The 27561-nt window shown below is 40.4% G+C and overlaps 1 protein-coding gene across 1 annotated transcript; it reads right to left on the bottom strand.

Moving 5' to 3' along the window:
* Positions 1-538: 538 nt before the first annotated feature.
* Positions 539-22752, bottom strand: LOC128532819 (calcium-activated chloride channel regulator 1-like). Its single transcript, XM_053506921.1, has 14 exons — positions 22603-22752; positions 8447-8584; positions 8125-8275; positions 7932-8037; positions 7657-7819; positions 7225-7452; positions 5046-5270; positions 4732-4912; positions 4500-4606; positions 4213-4422; positions 3824-4091; positions 3578-3742; positions 2621-2839; positions 539-1112 (listed from the first exon to the last, which is right to left on the bottom strand). The coding sequence occupies exons 1-14, from the start codon at positions 22750-22752 to the stop codon at positions 745-747; spliced, it is 2679 nt and encodes an 892-aa protein (XP_053362896.1). The 3' UTR covers positions 539-744.
* Between the last annotated feature and the right edge of the window lie 4809 nt (positions 22753-27561).

Below are 27561 nucleotides of genomic sequence, written 5' to 3'. Positions count from 1 at the left end.
TGCTTGTGAGACATACAGAGTCCAAAGGAAATGTGACGGGGGAGCATTTAGATGGATCAGAGATGGTTTATTACTTTTTGTAAAGTGAAGGGACACAAGGGTACCTGGTTGACCATGACTTTTCCTTACCCTGCATTTTCACCGATTTTCTGCATTCTAAATTGTATTTTTGTATGTGTATTTTGACATAAGTTTTAAATTTGCAGATGATTCTAACATATTAATGTCAGCCATATTATAAAAGCCCAGATGCAAATAAAGATGTATGGATGTGTGCATATGTGCCATTTCAGATAACAGACATGCCCACATTATAGTCATATAAAAGTCTATTACCATCATAACATGGAAGTCTGATCTGACCAAAAATTTAACCTATAATGTGAACATTGGCTAATAAATCATCGTCTTAATGAAACATGTTGCTTCTTTAAATTACAAAATATTTGCTTGAAAATGTGTCAAATAAAAAAAACACACACACAAACACTACTATTAGTTTACCATACATACAGTATGTATAATTGTTTTTATTGTATTAAAGCAAAAAACATTTAACCATGTTTTTTTTACTGTGATTTATAGTTCTATTACTAAGATTTTTTAAACAGCTTGATTTGATTTTTCAATTTTCATAATGTGTGTGAATTTGTGAACAATATATTTGTGAAAAATGAGAAACTTGAGATCTTTATCAGGCAAATAACATGAAGCATGGAACAGGAAAATGACAGACCCTTAATATCAATTTTCCTTTCGTTTCAGTGCCTTTATGGTCACCACAATTATCACACATGTCACAAGGGTTACAACACAGACTGATACAATGATAGCAATTAGGATAAAGGAAATTGGTAGGCCTGGATTTGGGACATACTTTGTTGCTCGAGCAATGTTTGATACCTTCGATTTTGCTAACTGTTGGTCTATTGATTGAATAGCAAAGAAAAGTGTAGTGGCATTTTCAATTGTAATATTAGGCTGAAAAATGTATTGTTCAGCCAAGCCTGCTTCTTGGGGCAGAAGTCCTGAAGTGTTGACTAAATTACCGCCATTGAAGTTGTATCGAAGCACCTTGAAATCTTTACTCCATCTGATTTCATAGGATTGGGCTTTAAAGAAAAAAGCGATTAGAACATTAGATATTGTAGTTATAGTGAGTAAATTCTCTAAAGGTATGACTGTGTACGGGGAAATTCTTGTACAAAATGGAATGGAAGAAAAGGATCACGTTATATGGAATCAGATTTCCAAATTACATCATTGTTTCTCTGTACAACTATTTTTATTAGGTACTGTAGATACCATAAAATTGCATTTATCACTTCTTCTTTGGTCAAACATATTCTAGCAGTTTTCTCAGGCAAATACAGTATCCGTATACTATGCATGCTCATGATTTCATTGCATGTGCAAGCATATTTGGGTACCTGAGGGCTTTAAACTGTGAAATTAAACAACTTAGACAATTTTAGTAAGTTAGATCTTGTTGTTGAATGTTGTTAGATGTTTATGATAGGAGTAAAGCTGCTTATATTACCATGTGCTCAGGTCATGCTTTCAGTTTCAAATTGGCAGCAGTTTTTAAAGATTCAAAGAGCTTTATTAATCCCAGAGGGAAATTGCTTATGCTAGGTTACAATTGCTCACAGTTGTTATCTAAGGAAAGGTAATAAAGTTAATAAATAATAATAATAATCACCAAAAAAAGGTCTTAAAACCAAAAAATATGACCCAAGACTATTTTAAGACTATTGTTAGGCTACCAATCGGGGTTTTTTTTTGTGTGTACTGAGTCATTGTTATTGATTTTGCATTACATGTGCTTTGCTGGCCAATTTTGTAAATAGATTAGGTTTATCGATTATATGTTTTACTTATTAGGTGTCATTCTTACTTTGGCACTCCCCGTGGATGAGAGAGGTGGGATGAGCGCCTCATCTGCCTTAAAGTGACAGACTCGAAATCCTGGCATTCTAAAAGGAGCTTTTAGACAGGCTGAGAAAGAAGCTGTGGTAATTGATTCTTGAGGTATTTTGATCAAAGCTTGTCACAGACATCCTATCAAGACTACATGAAATTTTATTCATTTGTGAAAGGTAATAATTTAAAGTAATAATTTTCTTATACAATAACATGCCAAGCTATTAATTAACCTTACAGTATATGGTTGAGTTTTTTTGATTTAGAAAATGCTAGCTGTTATACCTTAGATGTGATGTTAAAGGTATCTCTATGGAGCCTAATGCAAATTCCACTGGTAAAATGTTAAGATTATGTACAGGTAAATGACGTTTATACTCGAGACTATTAATTTATTTTACTAATGTTATCATTTGGTTGACTATTATGAGATAAGTTAAGGTCCCCTTTTTGCAAAATTCCAATTTTGAGGTCTGATTTAATACACAATCATGAGAATAAAGATTCCCTGATGTATCTGCTTTTTATTGTATTTGAAAAACATGTCCATCTTTTCAAGATTTTCCCTGTCATATTGATATTTTATCCATAACTTTATCTTTACTATATTACCTGATGCTTTTTCACACATAGTAGGGTAGCCTAGCAATTGACAGCTTATGTTTGGCTTATTCTTTTATATGCTGTATATGCTCACCTGTTCCCTGATCATAATCCTCACCAGGAGCCGTCCAGTAAAGAAACACAGTGTCCTCCTGGATTTTCGCAATCAGATCTGTGATTTTGCTTGGAGGGAAGTTTGAGGGTCCCTCAGCTTCCACCACAAAACTCTCCCCAGTTAGTGTTCTGGTGAATCTACCAATGTTCTCTCTTTGCACATTTACTGGTGGCTTAGGAGGGTGTAATATCACTTTACCTGTAAAGAGGATGTAAATGTTGAATTTCTCTAAGAGAGAACAGATACTTATAAAGTCTGACAGCTGAAAGTCAACCATGCCTTGCTATGTCATGATTTGCAGTTAGCAGGTTAGCGGCTGTCTTGTTTGGGGCACTTCTTGTGTCAGACATTTTGTCTGGGCTCAACTATAAAAGGGAGCTGTAGAGCATGTGTTTGCTCCAAGATGGTAAAAATGAGTTTACAGATTCCTTCTGTGCTTCCTCCCTTGACTTTGAAACCCTGACCTGTTTTGATTTTTTGTGTGTTTCTTCAATACTTACGCAAAAGGGTTGGTGGTACACTCTTCACATATTTTCCACTGATGGCTAGCCATAACGATTAATGTGCAACTCACCTCCTTCTCTGTCCTAAAGTTGCAGTCTACTCTCTAACCTGACATTTAGTTTCCTATAAGTTTTCACAAGGATCTCTTAAATGCGACTTGTTGCACTCCCGTCATTTCTACCATCATTTCCATTACTTGTATTTACTCCAGACTTTAAAGAACAGTTTATAAAATCTCCCTTTAATTCTGTTGTCTGTTTATTTTATATTTAAATCCAACTTTATTATCAACATATGGGCAACATGAGTGAACATGTGAGACAGCCAATAAGTGAGTGTGATTGAATCTATCTGTGTGCAAAACTGGTTTCATAAGGATATTTTGCCTAAGGGTTAAATTCTCACTGAATGATAATAATAAATCATAGTTACCATTATCAATATATCCAGGGACATACAGAGAACCACTGTGTCTGTGTAATGAATACAAGACTTGTCCATCTTGATTTTCCACTCGCACTTTTAAACTGTATTTTCCCATTTTTAATTTTGTAGAATATTTGGTATAGACTCCATCGTCTTTGATAGCATCAGCACCTGAAAAAGTTATTCCGCATGTAGTGTGTAAAGTTTAAACCTTTTATGAGTTTATGCAAGTTGACATTTTAAAAGTTGTACCTGCTCCATTATCAAAGAGTTCCAGTTGTTCTGAGTGCCCTGAATCTGACTCCATGGTCGCCCAAACTCTGGCCCCCAACACAGGATTGTAATTTTGACTGACCTCAGCCAACACGATGGGTTTGGAGCCATCACTCCTCTGCTTGGTCATTCTAACTGTAACTGTGACTGGGGGAACATCTTCACGAGCTGCTCGACTCATTACTGTTAAACTCATCTGCTGAGCAGCTGTTTCTCTGTTGAGAAAGCTGTATTTCCAATCTCCTGGCTGCAATGCAAAATTTATAAAATAGAAATATAGATAGATAAATGTAGAAATATAAAATTATCACAATTTAAAAATATTTTATATATATATATATATATATATATTTATTTTTTTTTTTTACCTCCGCAATTCCTGGAACAGTTAAAGTGATTGTGTTAGCAGTGTCAGTGGTGTTTCTCTCGTCATAAGCTAAACCACTCGGTGACTGTATGTACACAGTAGGTGCACTTTTTTCATAAATTAATGTAAAAGTGGTGTGTTTTCCTGCAGTCCGGTCAATGGGAACTGTTCCATTGAACCAATCTGTAACAAGCTTTCCAGTGCTTTCAAGCTGTTTGGAAAACAATCAAACATTTAATGTAAAGACTCTGATATTAATATTTCTCACAGTGGATGTGTATGACTAACCTGTAAGGGCTGTGTGTTTGGATTTCCATCAAACACTGTAATTGATGAAAAGGCATCCACAAGCTGGTTGGAAAGTAGAGAGTCTTTGGCTATTTTAAAGATTCCGCCTATTTAAAAAATAATCAAAATTCAGTGTTATAGAATGCAACAATGCAAAAGTTGTACAGTGTTAATCAATGTAAATTTACTGAGCACTGGAATTATTGCTGAGCTGTAAAGTGTAAAATCTTACCTGTTTGATCTGCCATGGTTCTTAGTACATTGTCTGCCTTTGGGCCAAATGCTATAGTGTGAATGATTGCACCACTTTGAACAGCTTCCTGTAAACAATCTTGAACATTATCACTTGCTTCCCCGTCTGTCAGAAAAATTATTTCATCTCCTATTGTTTTACCATCATCGCTTTTAAGAGCCTGAAATTGTAAAGATATTGTCATTAATCACCAGAGATATGTAGATGTCTAGATCAGTAAATTCAAATTTGATTGAAGACCAAATCACTACATTTTTATCAAAGTGGCAGTAGTTTTTATATCTGTGTCTCACCTCAAAGCCTTTTCTGAGTCCCTTACAGATATATGTACCTCCAGCTGCAACTTTTGGCAACTTGTTAACTAGACTATCTCTTGAAGCCTGTCCATTTATTAAAGTCAAAGGACTTAGTATTTGAGCGTCACTACTAAAAGTCACAAGAGCCACAAACTGTTCTTCATCTATGATCTCGCGCAAGAAAAGCGTACCAGCTTGATGTTGTTGTTTTATTCTTGCACCCTTTAAACACACACACACACACACACACACACACACACACACACACACACACACACACACACAATAATACATTAGCCATTTTCAACCAAACACAAGCATGACACTAATAATACATGACTTTTTTTTTAAACTTTATTATGTTCTATAACATTTTATATAGTTTTCAAATTGCTGAATAGTTCTCATGCTGTTATTAATTTAATATGCAAGTAAATTGAATAGTATTTATTCATATTTGTATCAGGTTTTTGTATAATCAGGATTATGGGCTGTGTTAATATAAAAAATGTCTTACCCTAAATACTCCTGTTACCTTTGGCAAAATAACAGGAGTATTGTCTTGCATTAAAAATAGAGTGCTGATTGTGAGAGATGGAGCCGCATGTTGTTGAAGAAGGTTTTGATTATAATGTGCTTTTACCTTGTCATGTAGCTGTATAACTAGCAACTCCTGCCACAGAAAACATCCTCCAAAACCATGACACTTCCTCCTCCACCTTTCACTGACCTTTTTATGCACTTCCCTGTTTAATACCTGAACATAATGTTTCCTATCGGCCCCAAATAACATAAAATTCCTCTTATCACTAAAAGGAACATTGAACCAGTTTTTATCTGTCCACACAACATGCTCCTTCAGAATTTGACCTCTCTTAAATGGTGAGTCACTGTATGCCAAGAGACATCCTCCTCACCCTATTTAGCACTGTAGTTGCTAGCAATTTTATCTACAGTGTTGAGAGTCTGTGCATTATCCTTACCGCTCATGTATTTGTCAGTATGACCAACTATTTCAGTGGACATTATTAATTTGTCATTGTAGAAATCACAGAATTGGAATGACTAACTTCTTTTGCAATGCTTAAAAGGTCATCCCTTTGGTTTTCATCTAAGACCCTCTTATCACTTTGCAAAGTCAGTGAAAATTGGAATGTTTCTCAGATAATTAAGGAAATTAGCATCTAGTGCCAGATTAACACCAGTAACTGGAAGGTATCTGAAAGTGTTATGTAATTTTGCTCAGAATTGTTTGTCAAATCTGTCATTGAAGTTTATATACTGTGTTTCAATATATCTTCAATATAACTTTATAAAATATCCTTAATAACTGCCCTAATGGACACTTTTTATACATCTTTTTTCCTAATGCTAGTTTCATTATTGCCTTGCATATTCAGGATGACTTGCCTTTGGTTTTATGCGCATAGAATCTGCATGTTTGGGTTAGGTTAATTGCCCAAATTGCCCATACAGTAGCTTTGTGAATGAGTGTGTTTGTGTGTGCTTGTGCCCTGCAATGAAACCTTGCAGAGGACGCTGTCCCCCCATAGTCCCCTGGGATGGGCTTGAGACCTTCCGTAACTCTCTACAGGATAATCCGTATAGAGAATGAGTGAGTGAATGAGCTTAATTATCACTCTATGAATGTCATTAGTGAATGTACCATGCAGGGATAATGACCATTTCTTAAAAATACCTTGTCATTTCTTAAATTTGGGAGAAAATTTTAAGTTTCTGCTCAGCTATACAGCATTAATAAACAAGATCATTTTAATATAGTTTCTTAGGCTTATTTAGATTAGATATTCAGTTTTAACTATCTGTAGTTATTTGTCTTACACTCAGGGACCCTGTAATAGACTCTGGATCTACCATTATAAGAATAAAGTAGTTAGTAGTTAGTTGAAGTGGAATAAATTATATAGTTATTATTTACTAACCCCTATAACCATCCTCTGCATTACACATTGCATCCACAGTGTATTTTGTAATGAATATCTTAAGCCAGGTCTTTCCTCATTTTCCTTAGGCAAGTAATTTGAAGATATATTTTGAGAGCTTTTAAAAACATTTTTAATAATAGCCATTGATCTGTTATACTACAAGCACATCCGACTAAAATTACCAAAATGTTTTTTACTTTAAGAAGCAAATTTTATCTGATTTTACATACTTGCATGCTTCCTGAGACATCAAGGACGAGACAGACAACCCGAGATCCTCTCTGTATCACTTTAAATGTTGGTGCTGGTGGTGCAGATTGAAGAGGCTTTAGATTGTGGAGGGCATCTTTATCTACTGAGTCTTGAAAGATTACAGTTCGTATGGCTTTTCCACACTTGTCATTCTGCTCATTGGGTGCTTCAATGTTGTGTTCCTCTTCTTGACAAAATGCTGTTGTCTGCAAAATGTTTGTAGAAGTCACTCATTTCAAAGTGATATTGGGATGCAAAATTTTTGCTTGTTCTAGCTTTCAAAACTCCACAACTATTTCAACATCTTTAAGAATTTATGCATCTATAACAACAAAACCCATGTATACATAAGAGAACTTTTAAATAGCTGTCCAATGTAGTGACCACTATGCATGAATTTTTATACTCACAGAATCTATAGTTTGACTGTACATTATAGAGGCATTTGTAATTTGCACTGCTTCTGGAAGGAACTGACAACTAGATGTGGGTAAGCCATCTTTACCAGTCTGGCAAGGGTGAATATCTTGATTAACAATTTCATACCACTGGCCAAAAATCTTATCTGTACAACTGAAGAAAAAAACAAACAAACAAACAAAAAACGCCTTACTGACAGCAACTGGTTTACTGTCTATTTAAAATGTATACATTTATGTTAGTTATAGGAAAGTGATAATAAAACCTTGTATGTTTAATTTGACCAGAAGACCAGTAAAAGCGTTGTTTCATATTATATTCATCAAATACCCCCCATCTGAGGTGAGCCCATTCATGCAGAAAAACCTTTCCTGAAAGGAATAATAATAATAATAATAATAATAATAATAATAATAATAATAATAATAAAGTTGTTATGGTGTGTGGTTATCTATTACCTTTAGGTCCATATGGTTTAATAAAAAATTTGTTTAACAAGAAGTTTGGTGTAAAATGAATAAATTCAGCTTCATTTCCACAACCTGCGGTCTGATGAGTGTAGGGCTCATCACCAAATACAGGATGTGGGCTGTCAATTCTTATTCTGCCCTAAAAATAATACACATTTTTTACATATTATACACAGTTTTAATAATACATAAATTTTCTAAAATAAATGATTGTCATGTCAAAAAAATATATATATTTTAAAAATCAAACAATTAATTTATTAACCGAACAACCATTATGGATAACAATAAAACTGAATAAGCAGTTTACCTTGCTGAAGGATTCTGTTTTTGCTGTCTCATACTTTCTTGTTTTCCAGGTTGGTGGCACTAGTATTTTGACCTCCTTGAAGAACACCTTGTGATCTAAAGCTTCAAACAGATATTCTGATCCACTGATGAGCATTTCCTATGGACAAAATAGTAAATTGTTTATGTATCTTTATACATAAATCTATTTATATTATGAAATCTAATCCATTTATCTGTATGAGTTTAAATAACGTTGTTTAAATTCATGCATAAATTGGAAAAACACACCATTGGTTGTGCTCTGCTGACCCATCACTGGTATTTATTCCTTTACTGTATTTACTTAGTAACTGAATTTGAGAACTTTGAGAATTAGAGACATATATGAAGGAAAATTTGCTTTTCAATCCAATAGCACTCTTTATATTTTCTTTGATCTTTTCTTTGATCTTATTTCATTGTTGAGTACTGATATTAACAATGAGCAGTTCTGATGACTACGACCTTTATGATGGTGATGATGTAAATTTTTGGTGATGAAAATTTCATTAGCCTCCTCTGCTATTTGGATGATCTAATGGTTTTTGTTCCAAATGAGCAGGTAGCTTGGGACTAGAACTGGTTTTCTCATGTCTGTCAAAGCACAACTTAAAACTAGCACAGAAAAAGTGCATGTTGCTTAGGGGGGATCTGTTAAGTTCTTGGGACATGAGGGTGGTGTTTAGAAAGACCCACTGAGGGTCGTGTTCAGAAAGACCCAGGAAAGGTTAAGGTGATCAGTGATGTCCAGACTGTTGATCTCATGGAAGCGGATGGAGTAACTCCATCTTGGGTATGGTCTTATACTATCAGCATTTCATCCCGGACTGTTCTGCTAAGGCAAAACTTTTTCCAGGCTTCAAGAGCAGGACAACACAGTTGGAAGAGTCATCAACTATGTTCTAAGACATAAATGTCCTTTAAAAATAAGAGAATAAAGGACTCTAGATCTGTAACATACCTTTTGAAGCAGAGTGAAAAAGGATCAGCTGACGAATAGAAAAATTTCAATACATTGTACCAGCAAAGACGTTAAGCTTTATGTAAGAAACTGTGAGAGATGTGTTTTCGGGGAAAAACTCAAGAACCAGATGCTCATGCACCGTTTAAGCACATTTGGACCCTTTTGGGGTGCCAAACAAACCTCAGGGAAAGTTAGTTAATGTCCTTGTAGTGATGGATAATTTCTCTCAGATGGTACATGGTTTCCCCTGTCAAAATCAGTCCGCAAAGCAAGTGGCCCACCGCCTTTGGAATGACTACTTTTGTATTTACGGTTTTCCAAAGAGAATACATTCAGACCAAGGGGCAAATTTTGAAAGCAAAATCATTAAGAATTTGTTTGAAATGGCCAGTATTTAGAAATCACACACCACACCATATCACCCTATGGGTAATAATTTAGCAGGACGTTTCAACAGGACATTGGGGAATATTATAAGAGCTCTCCCAGTCAAATGCAAGACGAGGTAGCTACAGCTCCTAAAGACTTGATCTTCTTGACTTGATAGTTACAATTGTACTATGCATAAAACGACTGGGTTTGTGCATTTATATTTTATGTTCGGGCGAATTCCAAGGCTGCCAATTGACATCATGTTTCAGCACGTCCTTTGTGATGATAGAGTGGTCAGCCATCATGAGTTTGTTACCTCACTATGAAGAGACCTGAGCACAGCTGCTGTCATTGCCTGGAAACATAATTTCAAGGAGCAGAGCTGTCATGATATTCCTTACAATCCGAGGGTCAGAGCCTTTAGCAATGGAGGATAAAGTTCTGCTGACTAATCGTGGAAAGAAGGGCATGAGGAAAGTTGCAGACTATTTGGGACTCAGTGAGACCAGAAATAAATGTGTACAGGATCAAGGATCTTCAGACTAGCAGGGAAAAAGTAGTGCACATAAATCTGTTGCTTTCAATAAACTTCTTATCCAGGGATGATGGTAAAGAGAAAGATGTTCAGTCAGATTCCACCTGTGCTACCCATGGCAGTGCTCTTGATTCTGCCATGACGGATGGTGTTGATCCTGTTTTAAAGACATCAAACGGTTACTACAAATGAGTGGTTCACATGATAGTGCTAATGTACAGGACACTAACTGAGGTGAAGCTCCAGAACTCCATAATGAGATGACTGCTTCAGAGTGGTCTGACAATGATCACCTCAATCCAGAACCTGAGCATGTTCCTCAACCTGTTAAGTTGAGCACTTGTGAACAGCCCACAAGTGCATGCACAATTCAGACCACAATTTGATTAGGGAGACCGGTTAAACCCCCTAACAAACTTTTTTTGTTCAAAGTCAAAGTTCAAAGTCAAAAAGTTGCTTAAGTCAATTTTCAGAAATCTAATTTTATTGATTTAATAAAGAACATTTTTGTGTAGTGCACTTGTGTCTGAATGGTGATTTGTATGATAGTTATGTTGTGTTTTCATTTTGAAGGCCTGAGGTGTATGTTTTGTGCATTATAAGAAGTTCAGAGAGCAGAGATACATGTCTTACTACAAGGAGTGTGTAGACTGCACCTCCTATAGTCTGTGTTAGTGTGGGACCTAGTACCATTTCATTCTTACACACTTCCACGCAAGAAATAATGTTCTGACATACAGTATTGTACTGTAACGCTCTTGTACTCACATCTGTTTTGTTTCTTTGTTATTTTAAAAACCTTTACTGCATGTTCTGTTTGTTACATATACTGGTTCTAACCCAATTTAGCAAGTATTTAAGGGGGTGTATGTAACAGAGTTTAAATAATGTTGGTTAAATTCATGCATAAATTGGGAAAACACGCGAATTGTTAAGCTCTCCTGTACCTATATTCATCACAGATAGGGGGCGGGGCTACACAAACGACAGATTAAATAAGAAGAGTGTTTATTAGGCTGCTTGTAAACTCTGACCCTCTGTTTAATTGAAGACTGTCATACATCATTAATGATCTGCAATATAACCAACTTATGGTGCTGTTTATCCCAGGTATGTGTTTTTGTCATGTCCTTTGTAAATTGTTAGCCGAACCAAGTTTAGCATTAGTACACGTGCTGCAGACTCACATGGGCTAATTTATGATTTTAGATATGTGCTTTTCCTTTTTTGTCCTTCTTTTATACAAAAATATGTAAAATTTTGGCCTTAGAGCGCATAGTTTCAATGCTGTTTTATATTTTTATTTAGAATGTTGTCCACTATATGTTTATGACCACTTTGAAAAAATAGAATTGCAGCAGTTTTTATACTGACTTCCTACCGACTGTTATACATTATTAATGATCTGCAGCATAACCAACTTATGCTGCTGTTTATCCCAGCCCAATAAAGGAAGCATTGAGTGACCTTCCAACCGACTTGCAGTGTCAATTTATCCACCATCACCTACTCAGTCTCATCTATAAAAGCAATAATTTTGTAATAATTCAATGCTTTTATAGTTAATTATTTCTTTTCTACACTGATGAATTGCACTGCTTGCTGCAGAGATGACCTTCATCCCTTTATTTGCTCTTTCTAAATAGGCTTAGCTATGATGCATTCACAGATGGGGGCTGCTCTTTTATTAAAACTCTCTTTCAGTAATTGGATAAATGGTAATGTGTGTACCAACAACATCGCACAATGCATGTCTGTGAATGGCTGAAATGTGGTTGTAAATAAGCAAAACCTTAAAAGCTGCAGCGGATTAATCCTTGAAAGAAAGAATTATCGCCTGAGGCGTTGGTCTATAGGTATATAGCACCACTCAGTGGTAAAAGCCAGCAAACGCACAAACCAAATGTTGCCACGGTGAGGCGTGGCGGTAAAACCAGAATACCACTTGAGTACCCTCTGCACTTTTCAGCAAGGTACTTTCTCATGTGAAACCTGGTGGTGTAAGAAAAAAGCTATGTATAAAAAAGTTCCCTTTTAGGGGAACTTTGAGCCAGAAATGGGGATTGCTTCCAGAAATCGCATCTTAAAGACATATCTAATCAACTTCACATTTACGACGTCATTGCCTTAGCGATGCAGCCGCGTCTGACGTCGGCACGCGGAAGAGTATAAATAGGTGTCAGACAAACCTACTACAGCTTTCTTGGCTTCACAAGCAGAGACAAAATACTGATTCTTCACAAAAATACTGGAAAAAAACACTATACTTCACGTACACAGGCACTTTAATAAAACAGGCACTATGTGTTCATCCATGCTCGAGGCTCATCGAGCCGGGTGATACGCTTTGTGTGTAATGTGCCAGGCGCAGAGCATGGCAAAGTGGTTCTGACCGGGGAGGAATGCGAAAGTTGTGCTATCCTCTCCGGTGGAGCCCTTCGTGCCTGCGTTTGTTTACCTTGAAAGTCCAGCGACGCGGCGTCTCTCAGACGGAGTGTGCGTTCGTGGGGCTCCCGCGTGGAGCTGAAGGAGGCAGCTAACGATAGTTTAGCTTCCACCTTCTCTGGTTCGGACAGCGGATCCTCAGGGGTTTCAGATCCAGTGAGGTCTACTCCTCGCACCACTAGCACGCCGCTTGCACGCCGCCATTTTGGGCCTGCGAGTTCTGAAACGCAGTCTGAGAAAGTACAAGTTCAAAATGCTAACGCTCAAGCACGTTGTGATCCAGTATCGCCCAGGCGACTAGTTCGTCACGATAGACTTGAAGGACGCGTACTTTCATGTCTCCATCCTTCCTTAACATCGGAAGTTCCTGAGGTTCGCCTTTGGGAACAAGGCGTACCAGTATCGGGTGCTTCCATTCGGCCTAGCTCTGTCACCCCGCTTTTTACAAAAGTAGTGGATGCGGCCTTAGCCTAACTTCGCCTGTCAGGTTTAGAGTCCTGAATAACATCGACGATTGGTTAATTTTTGCCCACTCTGCGGAAATGGTGGCCCGTCATCAAACTTAGTTACCGATTACATGAGAATGCTGGGGTTACGGCTAAACGGCAAGAAGAGTGTGCTTACACCTTACCTACGTGTTATCTGGGCGTCATATGGGACTCCACTCGGATTTCAGCCCGCCTCACGCCGGCTCGCATCCAGTCACTCCTTCTAGCCGTCAAGGGCATCAGACTAGGCCTCGCTGTCACTGTGAGGAGCTTCCAGCGGCTGCTGGGCCTCATGGCAGCAACATTAAGCATAATACTGCTCGGCCTGCTGCACATGAGTCCGCTCCAGTGGTGGCTCAAGACCAAGGGTTTCTCCTCCAGAGGAAGTCCGTTCCGCATAATTTGGGTTTCATCCCGTTGTATTCAGGCACTAAGGGTATGGAAAAAGCCCAGGTTCCTGTTCCAAGGCCCTGTTCTGGGCGCCACGTGCCACCATGTGACACTGACAACAGATGCCTCACTAACAGGATGGGGAGCGATCTACAGGGGTCACTCTGCACAGGACGTATGGAAGAAACATTAGCGCAACTGGCACGTAAATGCTCTCAAAATTATGGCAGTGTGGTTAGCGTTGAAATACTTTCTTTCAGATGTCAGGGGCCAGCATGTGTTGGTCGCCTACATCAATCATCAGGGGGTCTGCGTTCTCGCTCGCTGTGCAAATTGGCCTTTCAGATCCTCCTGTGGAGCAGGGGCAAGCTTATCTTGTTACGAGCAATGTTCATCTCTGGGTGTCTTAGACAGGTTGTTGGCAACAGAGTGGCGTCTGCACCCAGAGCTGGTTGAGATGATCTGGAGGGAGTTCGGGCGAGCAGAGGATGATCTGTTTGCGTCTCGCGACACGACCCATTGTCCACACTGGTTCTCCCTTGTACACCCAGCACCTCTAGGCCTGGATGTCTTAGTGCATCGGTGGTCACGCAGATGCCTGTATGCTTTTCCCCCTGTCGCACTGCTCCCGGCGGTTCTAGAGCTTGTCCGCCAGTGGAAAGTTCGGCTCCTTCTAGTGGCCCCTCACTGGCCGACCTGGGTATGGTTCTCGGACATAGTGTCTCTCCTGGACGAGCAGCCTCTCCAGCTGCCAATCAGGAGTGATCTATTGTCCCAAGCTCATGGATTGATTCTCCATCCAAGACCCAAGCTGTGGAATCTATGGGCGTGGCCTCTGAAGCAGCGCACCTCATAGACGTTGGCTTTTCCCAGGAAGTAGTCAGCACCATACTTAGCTCTAGAGCCCCATCCACGATAAAATTGTACACTGCCAAATGGGGGGTTTTCACCTCATGGTGCAGAACCCGGCTGTTGGATCCAGCTCAGTGCCCTGGGGGGGCCGTACTGGACTTCCTGCAGGAGCGGTTCTCTGCTGGGTCAGCCCCATCCACTTTAAAGGTTTATGTGGCCGCCATTTCCACTTCCGCTCTTTTGTGAGTAGAATATCTCTGGGCCGTGACCCACTAGTGTACCATTTTCTCCGTGGTGCGTGGAGGTTAAGGCCTTCAGTTCACTCCAAGGTACCCTTGTGGGACCCCACCATGGTGTTGAAGGGTCTGTCTCGGGCTCCGTTTGAACCACTCACGGACAGTAACGAGAAGTGCGCGATACTAAAGCCCCTTCTCCTCCTGGCCATCTCGTCTCTCTGGAGGGTAGGTGATCTGGAGGCGCTCTCAGTAGCGCCATCCTGTCTTGTCTTTGCCCCTGGGCTAGTCAAGGCATTTCTACATCCCAGGCCTGAATATATTCTAAATATAAGGTCCCTACTAGAGTGACCAGGCCAGTGGTGCTAGAGGCCTTTAACCTCCACCTTTCCTGACGCCCGAACAGGAGAGGCTGAACCTTATCTGCTTATCTGAGCTCTCCGTCACTATGTCCACGTCTCCTCGGCGTGGAGACGGTCTGACCAGCTATTTGTCTGCTTCAGTCCTCCAAAAAGGGGCTTACCGGCGACCAAGCTTACGCTCAGTAGATGGATTGTGGAGGCCATCTCCATGGCTTATGGGGCAGTTGGCGAAGCCTCTCCACTCTCAGTTCTTATATGCGCCTGGACGCTTGTGAGCTTCAGAAGCTGTAGTAGGTTTGTCTGACACCTATTTATACTCTTCCGCGTGCCGACGTCAGACGAGACTGCGCCACTAAGATGATGACGTCGTAAATGTGAAGTTGATTAGATATGTCTTCAAGACGTGATTTCTGGAAGCAATCCCCATAGCTGCCACTTCGTGAGGCAGCGTCTCGTTCCCCTTCAGGGAACTGGGGTTACAGACGTAACCCTAGAGACATTTTTTTCATGCCAGAAGATATTCATTGTTTCTTATCAGGTAGAATTAAAAACAAAAAGCACAAGAAACTTACAGTATAGCAAGTGCAAAATAAAGTTTAATATGCTATGTAAATATATGTATATCTGTATATCTGCAAGTCTGTCCAGTTGATTTTTTTCAAGTTTTGCAAAGCCGGCTTGACAGAATTTAATTAAACTTAGCCAGTCCTATAATATTTGCCTGAAGTTAAACATGTTCACAAAATTTTATCCAAACGTTGAGCAGAAGAGATGTTATGAGCAGTTTTGTGCCAGATTACCTCACAGCAGCCATCGCCACAGCCATTTTGGACAAATATAGCGCTTTTTCCCCTTAGGGTGTGTGTGGCTATATGCATCGATCAACAGAGCCAATCAACGTGATAGTTTACTGTAAATACACAGAATATGGGGTATACATAGAAATGACTAATTTCTCTACAAAGTGACCAAACCCTCACAAAACACAAACAAAAGCACAGCATGGCTACTGAATCTTCAAACATTTTTGGACAGATAATTGTCCAGTGTTTGCTTTTGGTAAGTCTTTCTGCAGGAAGTATAATTTCAGATTGTCTCATATGACAAGAAGGACAAACTGGTCAATGTCTGTTTTTTTAATTGCTGTATTGTCAGGTTATAGTACAAATTTTCAGGTGGATCCCGCACTTAAATCCAACTAAAAAACTACTGAAGAACAAAACTCAGGCTCTATATCCTAGCTTAGATCTCGCCTTCGCGTTCACACACACCGGACTGCATTACCCACAATGCATCTCCCACACTGGACTACACTTCTGTAAACAGCAGTCATAGATTAACGTCTCTCTCCCACTACACTGTTTTATCTAAAAAAAAAAACAATAAACAACGCTAATGACAATTGTGTGAGCGCAAACTAACAAAATCACTGCTGTAAAGTAAAACAAACAAACAAATGACCCAGCACCTTACCTCTGAAAAGATTTGCGAAGAGTTTCTTCGGAGAGCAGTATGTGTGTCTCTTGCCTTCATTTCAGTGCGCGTGTGTGTTTTTGTGAATGGGTGGTTTCACACACACACACACACACACACACACACACACACACACACACAGCCGGCACAGTGTCTAATTACGTTCGCGTGCGCACACACACGGCAATGAGGAAGAAAATAGACTTTTAACCTCTGTATTGAGATTTTCTTTTGCCTTACTCGCATGCGCACACACGTGTGTTATAAGAACAGTACACGCGCTGTACACACGCACTTCCGAACACAAAATAAAATATGTTTCACACACACACGTAGTCACAGTGTTATAGTAAACAGTACACGCGTGCACAGATGTTGATATACCAGTAAGAGACAAGCACTAAGACCCAGGAGGGGAGATGATTTCGCAGCGCAAGAGAGAGAAAAACCGTTGGCTCGGTTGTGACGCTCGGCGTCAAAACAAGAAGCACATGTGTGAAACATTATACTTGGTGCTCGTAAACCAAGACAATACTCGTTTCCAAGTTAAGTTCTTTGGTCGTCTTGCGGAACACTCGTAAACCGCGTTACTTATAATCCGAGGTTCCACTGTATATGATTTATCATGTATAGACAAAGTATGCTGAAGATACCGAAACAAAAATAATGCATCTCTAAGCTGCCAAATCCTCAAGAAACAGAAACAAAAGTGCGACACACCATGGCTGAAATTGAAAACTGAACCTTTAAAAATGAATGGACAGATCAGTGTATGTTTTTTTCTTTCTGAGGGAGGTGTAAAACCAATTTGTCTCATGTTCTGAAACCATGGTGCTAATAACAACCAGTATGTAAATTGCAACTATGGGATAAACTATGGGTCCTTAGAGCAAACATATTTGCAGCAGTTTAACCAGAAATAATACTATTACTTGATTTATGCAACTTGAATGTTTTGAGAACCCTGTTATATACTTAACAAAATTATAAGTAATATTGTAGTGTAGAAACTGTGGTGAAGCTGAGAAATTAAGTTAAAAAAGTAAAATATGCACAAGCAATTTGGGTATTACAGACATGAAATGTGAAATGTTGATGCACTTGTATGTTAAGTTGTTAAACGTTGTTGCATTCACTTTGTCTGGTTGAGTCTGCTATTGATGTAATTTAATAGCATACCTCATGGGATGACTGAAGGACGTGTGGTTGCTTCTAAGCATAAACGGATGTCAAATAGGGTATACCTGTACTATGACTGGAAGCTGTCGTCATGTACCAACGTGAAACTAATTCTGGTAAAGGAGGAGTCTGGTGATATTTAAAATAGAAGTTTTTGCATTGCTTATAATGTTATTTGTAATTAAAATGTCACAAGCCAGCCAGATTAATCCAGCACTTCAGTGTTTTAAAAAAAACAGCTAAGAGCTACTTGCTTGACTGCAATTGGGTTTTATCTCGTTCAGTCTCAATCATCCATGACAGTATACTGCAGCTACTTCAGGCTGCAGCATACGTTCAAAGTCTGGTGTTTGAGCCAAAGTCAAACTGGCCCAGATCATCGCCCAACAAGGAGCCCTCTTAGACCCACACTAGCAAAATCTTCTCCAAATTTTCCAGATACTACAGTACCTCATCTTTTAACCCAGTTTAAACAAATATGCTCCACAATCCCTTCAACTGTAACACCCGCAGCACACAATGATCTCTGGGACAATACTTTGAGCCTTCAACCTTTACCACTAAACGAAAGTCATTCGCGAAATGACCGCCAGGTGGCGCAAAGTTACACTTTTATCCGCTGCAGTTTTTAAAATATAATTAGAGCTTAGGTCATAAAAAGTCATAATATGTTGGATCAAAGAAATACTGCAGTGATGATAATTTCCACATCTGAGTACTTTATACTACAAACATGAAAAATCAGAACCAGAGCTATTGACATTTACTGAGTTAAATGAGTTAAAAAAAAGAGAAAACATTGGTTAAATGTTGTTTAGACAGATGATCGAGTTGACTAACTGACAATTTTATTTGTACAAAAAAATTATTGTTATTTAGCCTATCTCTCTTTGTAACTCCTACAGTGCAAACATATAGATCATTATTCTTTATTCTCTGGTTTCTCTAAGCGGGAGCCTGGATAATCTTTAAAATATTACTGTCATTGTGTCACAAAGTGTAGTTTTAAGAGTTGTTTAGGTGAGAATTCATGCATGCACAGCTCAAAACCTCCACCAGTTATTAAAGATAGCGACTATTTTAAAAATTGCCCCAACCTTTTTGGAAATTTGAGATTCAGGAAATCCTGCGCTCATGTACCGCCCAACGACCTTATTCCTATTTGTAAGGTTTTATAATGTAGTAAGACAATGTAATCTAATAAAAAGATTCCTGTGCTCTGAGAACAGACCCCTCACTGTGCTTCCTCATGCCTTCTGTGGCAACACCTTCTAAATCCTGTATCCAGACGAGGATACATCCAAATGGCTCCTGTCTGCTAGAATCCTTTTGTTTAATCAGGAGAATGCAAATGTATCTCCTCTCACCTGTCTGTCTCCGGGTCCCTCTATGACTGACATGTTAATGACTGGTTCTTTTGATGTTCGGGACGTAGCACCGTTTAAATGTGCTGTCTTTGCTGAGAATAAACAGAGATCTTTAATCATCATGCCTGCGTGTGTGTGTGTGTGTTTGTCTCTCCCGGTCGATCGGGCCGGACCGGTAAGTGTATCAAGGTGCGGCAGACACAACAAGCTAAAACTCTTCTTCTCTTAGCTTAAAACTTAGCTCGGACACACACTTCTTCATCTTCATTTAATACCTAACACTATTTATTCTAGTTTGCTGTTTTTTTTAGTCTTACTGTGTGTGCCAGACACCATTCAAATGCAAATAATTTACCCCTTCCCAGGTGTAAATCAGCGGTTCTTACCTATACATTAAAAAAAAACTAAAATGCACCCCTCCCAATCTAGTTATATAGCGCTGCTGGGCGGTAAAGTCAACAAATGCACTAACCCAAATGCTGTTGCTGTGAGATGGAATGGTATAAACATTATTCCAGTTGAGTACTGTAGGATTACAAATTTATAAAATGTTAAATCTAGCTTCCAACATAATAGTATATAAACTGAACAAGTTATGTACATTGGGTTTTACATTTTAAGGTAAAGTTGGTGACATTCTAAGAAGATCAAGTCTTGTACCCCAGGTGTCAGAGACATTAACCTTTTGTCTTTATGTACTTCCTGACCACTGGGTAGGGTCCCAAAGTCAATGTGAATGCTAATCTCAAGGCCAGGCTATGCCTTTTGTCTCTATGAGAATGTAAAGGTTTGGGGGATACTGTCAGGCTGATTAGATTAGCACCTATGCATTTGAAAGCCACTGTTATGCTGATGAGATCAGGGCTGGGGAACTTCCGTTACCAGGCTGACTCCTGTACTAGACTATGCTTTGTTTAGATTGTCTCCACCTCTTTGTATCCCTCCCTCTTGTAAAGTATAAACTCTTCCGAGCTACATTTTTTCGGTCAGACTTGGATGACTACAGCGACGCTCGGCGAGTTCTCAATAAAGAGTAACTTCTGCTTGAATGATATCCCAACGTCTCCTGGTCTCTGAAAAAGTTCCCAACAGTACCATCTGTATCATTACTGTCCTCACGGACAGAGCCGGGAAATGGGGAACTGCTATCTGCCATGTTATTGCTGTTCCAAATATTAATTTCTTGACCGAGAAGATGCAACTACATTTGGCTGCCTGAATTCCAACTCTGAGATTCTGGACTCTGCATTATTGGTTTAGCCTTTGATGGAACAAGACTACCCCTGATAACTTATTAATCCACCCCTGTCACTCTAAGAACATATGGACACTCTCCTTTCTTGTTATGCACAACCCTCTGTCCCAGTTGGTTCTTAGGCGACCCTGGCTTATCCATCCCTCATCCATCAACAGCCCCCTTTTCTAAAGTTTTTTTTTTCAAGTGGCCTCTTGTCTAAAGTTACATCTCTGCCCCATTCCCATCCTCGAGCAACCCTGACCTCTCTGTGGTTCTGCACGATTATGCCAATCTCAAGACAGTTTTATTAAATCTAATGCCGTCTTCCTTTTATCACATCGACCCTACAGCCTCCTATAAGCCACAGCTTTTTAACAATAAAGAGATGCCATGGATAAACGAGTCTTTAGTTTCTATCATTCGGTCGTCATTGACACCAAGTCTTTTTCTTTGTGGTTAAGAAGGATGGGACCCTACGTTCTTGCATTGACTACAGGGGTATGACATCATTATCAAGAACCACCTATCCCCTGTCCCTGATGTGGACAGTCATGAAAGCGGGAGTGTTGGGTCAGAGCCGTAAAATTCGTCAGTGTTTTAGACTGTGGTGCTACAGTAGCTATAGGCCTTTGGGTGGAATGGTGTACACTAGGATTTTAATGATGTTATGTGTATTTTCATTTATTCCTTTCATCAAAATTAATTAAAATGTTGCTGTCCACAATAATTAAGAAACACAGAAAATGGTGACTTAGTAATCTAGTTACCCTTCACCTCATTACACGGTTTCTAAGAAACAAATTGTTTGTGCTCCCAGACACTAGAATTAGATGAGTGTCATTTAGCCCTACTATATGATAGTAGGGCTAAATGACATTATAATGTTTAAAGTTTAAACATTTAATAAATGAAACTGGAAATAAAACTTACCAATAGAGATGTCCATGGACTTAAATGTTTTAAATGAGCATGTGGAAGGTTTTTTAACCTTAATTATGTATGAAATGTAAACTCATTTGGAAGATTGCCAGGAAGAAAAAAATTATAAGTGGTAGCTTTATGAGGCCATATTGTTTTAAAAATGTGTGAGTGAATCAGTGCCCTTGGGGAAACAGATAAAATTTAGGCAGAGTGAGATCATATGTAACACACCTCATTTGAATAATTTTAATATAAACATTCGACATGTATTACCATTTTTGATTATCTGAACTAATAGGAGAAACTTTTTTTTGTCATAGACATGAAACGTTAAAGACATGAAAAGTTAAATGCCTCATTCGCAGTTAAGTTTAATAGTGAAATTAAGAGCACTGTGTGGCTATAAGAAAACCACTTGTTATCTACCCTTACAAAAAAGCTTCAGTTCCCTATGAAGCTTAAAGATATGGCTGTGGTTCTGAACTGTGGTCCACTGATCACTCACTCACTTATCATCTATATCGCTTAATCCTGTATAAAGGTTTGCGGGAGCCTAGAGGTTATTTCAGGGAATGTAGGGCACAAGGCATGGTACACCCTGGACTGGGTGCCAATCCATCGCAGGGCACAAACATGCACACACACAATATGGGCAATTTGGGAATGCTAATTTGCATAATCTGCATGTTTTTGGACTGTGGGAGGAAATAGAAGTACCCGGAGGAAACCCACCGAGCACTGGAAGAACATGCAAACTCAAAGGTGCACATAGAGCGGGAATCAAAGCTGGCTGGAAATCAAACACAGACCCTGGAGGTGCAAGCCGAAAATTCTAACCACTAAGCCACCATGCCGCCTGGTCCACGTTAAAAGATTTAGAAGAATATTTTATTTTAGTAGGTCAGAGTGCTGAAAAATTCTACATACTTTGCACTGCTCATAACTCACTACTATTCAGATTTAGAATTGCACTAACCATAATTGCTGCTCATAACTTTCAACTGTACATAAACTGTAAACACTCAGGATTGCATTATTAATGCTTTTTGCACATATTATATATAATGACCTCCCTCATTTCACTCTCAATAACAATTTGCTCACATGTAAGTAATCTCTTAAACCATGAATATCATAATTATGGTATACAATATCTTACTTTATTGCATTCATCTATACTATAATCATTGTTTTTTATTGAATATAACTCCTATGTACTCTTTACCAATGCAAAAAAAAAAAATCACGGTATACAATACCGTCTTTCATTGCTCCCATCCCGATCGATTTTCAAAAGTATTTGAACATGAATAAATACCTTGATTTGATTGATAAGTTCTTCATTCTCTGGCACAGCAGGGCTGATGACTATAAGGATATCAGTGTACCCATTTCCATCCAGTCTAATAGCTGTAACAGGTCCCAGTGCACTAAGACACAGAAAAAATGCAGCGAACACGAGTTCCATGATTGCAAAACTGAAAAAAGGGGTCCTTGGGGGTGATATTTATCTTGTAAACCACACCCATTGGTTTAAAAATAGGAGGATCTTTCTGCGTCTTTTTTGTCAGTGCATTCAGAAAACTTACTTACTGATTTCAGCGACCTAGATAAATTGCTTTCAAAAAGAAAACTCTTAGGTTTGAATTTAAAACTAATTTATCAACCCATACACCACATGTCGTACGTTTACATCCTGGACCATTGCACAAAGACACTTTAATAACTTTGCACACCTACCTTAACAACTACACTACATTTTACAGTTTTACGTTTACATCCTGGACCAGTGCACAAAGACACTTTAATAACCTCTGCACAAAGTCACTTTGTTCTATGCATATTTGCACACACAGCACAGTATATTTCAATTTGAACAGTAGATTTCTATTTTTGCACATCATTTTTCTATTTTTAGTTCTATTTTTTTTATTTTATTTTTTTCTTAGCACATTTCTATTTTTATTTTTAGTTCTATTTTTCCTAGTTTAATTTAATTTTTTATTTAATTTCTATCGTATTTCTTTTATTCATATTTATTTCTTATTTGTAAACTTTAATTCTCTTCTAGGGTCAATATAGTATAATGCATTTCACTACATTTCGTACTGTGTATGTTTGTGTATGTGACAAATAAAATTTGAATTTGAATTTGAATTTGAAATTTGATCAACTGCTGTAAAAATATGTACATTATTACAGTATTATTCATGCATTTGGATTTTGCTTTGCATCTAGGTTCATTAGGTAAAGGTGTTTTAGAATCAGTTGGGGCTTCCCCTCCCCGATGAGCTGTATATTAAAACCCTTCTGTTTCATTGTGTCCTTGCAAAGCATTTTATGTGATCGAGCCTGATAAGCCAATTACATATACCCCAAATGCATTTTGTCTTAAAAAAAGTAGTCTTTGTCTCCTTGGTTATATTGCTTGCCAAAAATTTCCTTTCAGCTTCTGATGTCTAAGTTTGCTGTACATTTTCTTTAGAGTTTATTCTCTAACAGACTGATTCATTTTTGCTGGCACAAAGAATGCTTCAGAAAATAATTCCTACTTTGCCATTGCACTGTATAATGACTTACTACTGTGTAACAGATGAATATAGCAACTGTAACGGATTAACCCATGTTGCAGGGGCAGTGCCATAAAGCACGGACGTAAGGCAAGGTTTTACGGGAAAACAGGTAATATATTAAGGATAAATAGTTACGGAAAGGGTTAATGGAGAGAGGACGGAGAAAAAGGGAATTTTGTGCATGTGTAGGTCTGGTGGGCAGTACCCTGCTGGCATGTGGACACAGGCTGGTGAGCAGTGAGCAGCAGACAGAGTGGCAGCATTTCGCTCGATTTTACTCTCCCCTCCAGAGATGGCTCGATGGCCCTCCCAGCTCTCTCTGTGGGCGTGGCCTTAGACAGGAGTCCTCTTTGATGTCCAGTGGCTGGGCAGCTTTCCCCTGCTGGGAACAGGGCCCGTGGCATGTAACTCCTTACAGCCTCCTCGGCGGCAGGGTCACGATATCCGCCTCCATGTGAGAGCTGAAGAGCCGTGGGAGCTCTGGCAGTCAGTTTGTGGCTGTCCTCGTCATCCAGATCAAAGGCGTCCTCACCACTTTAAAATCCCTGGGACTTGCTCCATTGCCCCGCGCGCATGCGCGCGCATTGCACTCTCCGCTGTATTCAGTAACAGACCCTGAGCTACACTCCTTAATATTAGATTTGGGCGCACGCCCATCACAGGGGAACGCCACATACATACATACATACACATCTATCTATCCATCTATCCATCTATAGCTTTCTTTGTGAAAAAAATGTGGTAGGATGGAGATCATATAAACACTTGGTAAAACTGCATTTTTAAAAAACTGACAGTTAAAAATCATAGCTATGTATAATAGTAAGCAAGAGCATTTTCATGTGCACAACATGACAAGAACTCACAGGATTGGCCATAAGAAAACAACCTGTTAAAAAAAAATTCCATTAGCTAGGGAAAATTAAGACACCCCTTCTTTAGCATAAGTTACTGTATCAATGTGTCATGGCAGGGAGGTGATCAGCCTGTGGAACTGCTAAGGCATTATTGAAGACCAGGTTGCATTGATCGCAGCTCTTAGCTTGGCTGTATTGTTGGGTCAGGTGTTTCTCATCTACCTCTTCACAGATTCTCTATGGGTTTCAGGTCAGGTAAATTTAAAAAAATCAAACACAGTAATAGTATAGTCAGCAAACCAGATGGTAGTTTTGGCATTGCCGGAAAAGAAAAGAGGCATCTACATAAAGTTTGTCAGCAGGCAAAAGTATAAAGTGCTCTAAAAATCACCTGGTGCATGGCTGATTTGACTTTAGACTTAATAATACACAGTGGACCAGCAGTGGACACCATGAGATAATATACTGTAGCACCCCAAACCTTAAGTGACTACCGAAACTTTACACTGGACTTCAAGCAGCTTGGATTCTGGGCTTCTCTGTCATGCACACTCAATCGACATTACGAGAGCCTGGTCATCCCCTTCGGACTATGCAACGCACCCTCGGCCTTCCAGCAATTCATAAACGATGTCCTGAGAGACATGTTAGGCCGATGGGTGTTTGTATATTTAGACGACATCATCATCTACTCTCGCACCCCCGAAGAACATATCCAACATATCCCATGTACGGGCAGTTCTTAAGAGAATGCTCGCTCACCAACTGTACTGTAAGTTGGAAAAGTGTGCCTTTCACCAGCACTCCACCACGTTCCTGGGTTTTGTCATCTCGTCCCAGGGTGTGGCCATGGATCCGCAGAAACTGGAAGCTGTTCGTCATTGGCCCCTACCCAGGACGCTCAAACAGCTTTAACGGTTTCTCGGGTTTGCGAACTTCTATCGTCGCTTTATCTGGGGCTACAGTACAGTTGCAGCACCACTAACCAGTCTGACCAGGCCCTCCTCTCGTCCCTTCCATCTCACTCCTGAAGCCACCTCCGCCTTCCAAGAACTCTGCCACCGCTTCACCACTGCACCCATTCTTCTTCACCCAGATGCCAACCAACCGTTTGTTGTAGAGGTGGACGCATCAGATGTGGGCGCTGGCGCTGTTCTCTCTCAGCGAGGTCCAGACCAGAAGCTACACCCCTGTGGCTTCTTCTCCAAGAAATTTGACCCCACTCAGCAGCGATACGGGGTAGGAGACCGCGAGCTGTTGGCCATAAAGTTGGCCTTGGAGGAATGGTGTCACTGGCTCCAGGGCGCCAGTGAGCCGTTCATGGTCTGGACGGATCATCAGAACCTCATCACCATCCGGAATTTAAAACAACTCAACCCACGACAGGCATGGTGGGCATTGTTTTTTGAACACTTCAATTTCCATCTGTTATACCGCCCGGGGTCCAAGAACACCAAGGCCGATGCCCTCTCCCGCCAACAAGAAGAAGAGATGCTCCGGGCGGACTGTCATCCCCACCTCACGGATCATCGCACCCCTCCACTGGGACATAGAGACAAGGGTTCGCCAGGCTCAGGCTGCGGAGACTGGGCCGGCAGGTGCGCCGCCTGGACGACTCTTTGTTCCTCAGCGTCTGGTTCCCCAAGTTCTCCAGTGGGGCCACTCCTCGCCCGTCGCAGGACACCCCGGGACTCGGCGCACCCTACAGTTTGTAAGACGGGCGTTCTGGTGGCCCACTATGAGGAGGGACGTTGAAGAGTTCGTTCAGGCATGCCCTGTGTGCGCCAGGGCCAAGGACTCCAACCAGCCTACCTCCGAAGAACTCCAGCCCCTGCCCGTTCCCCGACGGCCCTGGACGCACATCGCCTTAGATTTCATCACGGGCCTGCCGGTTTCCGAAGGAAAGAACACCATCCTAACCATCTTCGACCTGTTCTCCAAAGCCGTACACCTGGTGGCTCTCACCGGACTCACCGCCGAGCTGATTTTGGAACACGTAGTCCGCCTGCATGGGTTCCCCAAGGACATCGTCTCGGACAGGGGGCCCCAGTTCACCACCCGGTTCTGGAAGGCCTTCTGCCATCTGATCAATTCCACCTGCAGTCTGTCCTCCGGTTATCACCCCCAGACTAATGGTCAGACGGAACGGGCCAACCAACAACTGGAGCGCTACCTGAGGTGTTTTGTTTCGGATCGCCAGCGCTCCTGGGCCCGCTACCTCAAATGGGCCGAGCTGTCCCACAACCTCCACGTCTCTTCAACCACCAACCCAAGTCCATTTGAGGAATGTTATGGTTTCCAACCTCCGATGTTCGACCATTAAGAACCGACGTGCTATCTGCCCAACAGTTGGTCCGTAGGTGTCGGCGGTTATGACACCAAGCCAACGTCGCCATCCAACGTGCCAATACCACCTACGTCGCCCAGCATCGCCGCCGACACCCTCCGGGACAATTGTACCACGTAGGTGACAAGGTATGGCTCTCCGCAAGGAATCTGCACCTGCATACAGAATCCCGCAAACTATCTCCCAGGTTTATCGGTCCATACCGCATCACCCACCGGATAAACCCTGTCACCTACCGGCTCCAGCTGCCTGCGGCGCTCCGGATCCATCCAGTTTTCCACACCTCCCAACTAAAACACTTCACCACCTTTCCAATGAATCCACCCACCCCCCCTGCCCCTCCTCCCTGGATCATCGACGGTGGTCCCGCTTACACTGTGCGCCGGATCCTCGACTCACGCCCTCGGGGCAGGGGCACCCAGTACCTGGTCGATTGGGAAGGCTACGGCCCCGAGGAACGGTCTTGGGTCCCGGCATGGTACATTCTCGACCCCGAATTA

Source organism: Clarias gariepinus, chromosome 11 (assembly GCF_024256425.1).
Source record: "Clarias gariepinus isolate MV-2021 ecotype Netherlands chromosome 11, CGAR_prim_01v2, whole genome shotgun sequence".
Classification (NCBI taxonomy): Eukaryota; Metazoa; Chordata; class Actinopteri; order Siluriformes; family Clariidae; genus Clarias; species Clarias gariepinus.
Note: the sequence above shows the minus strand (reverse complement) of the source record. Positions and strands in the feature narration are given on the sequence as shown.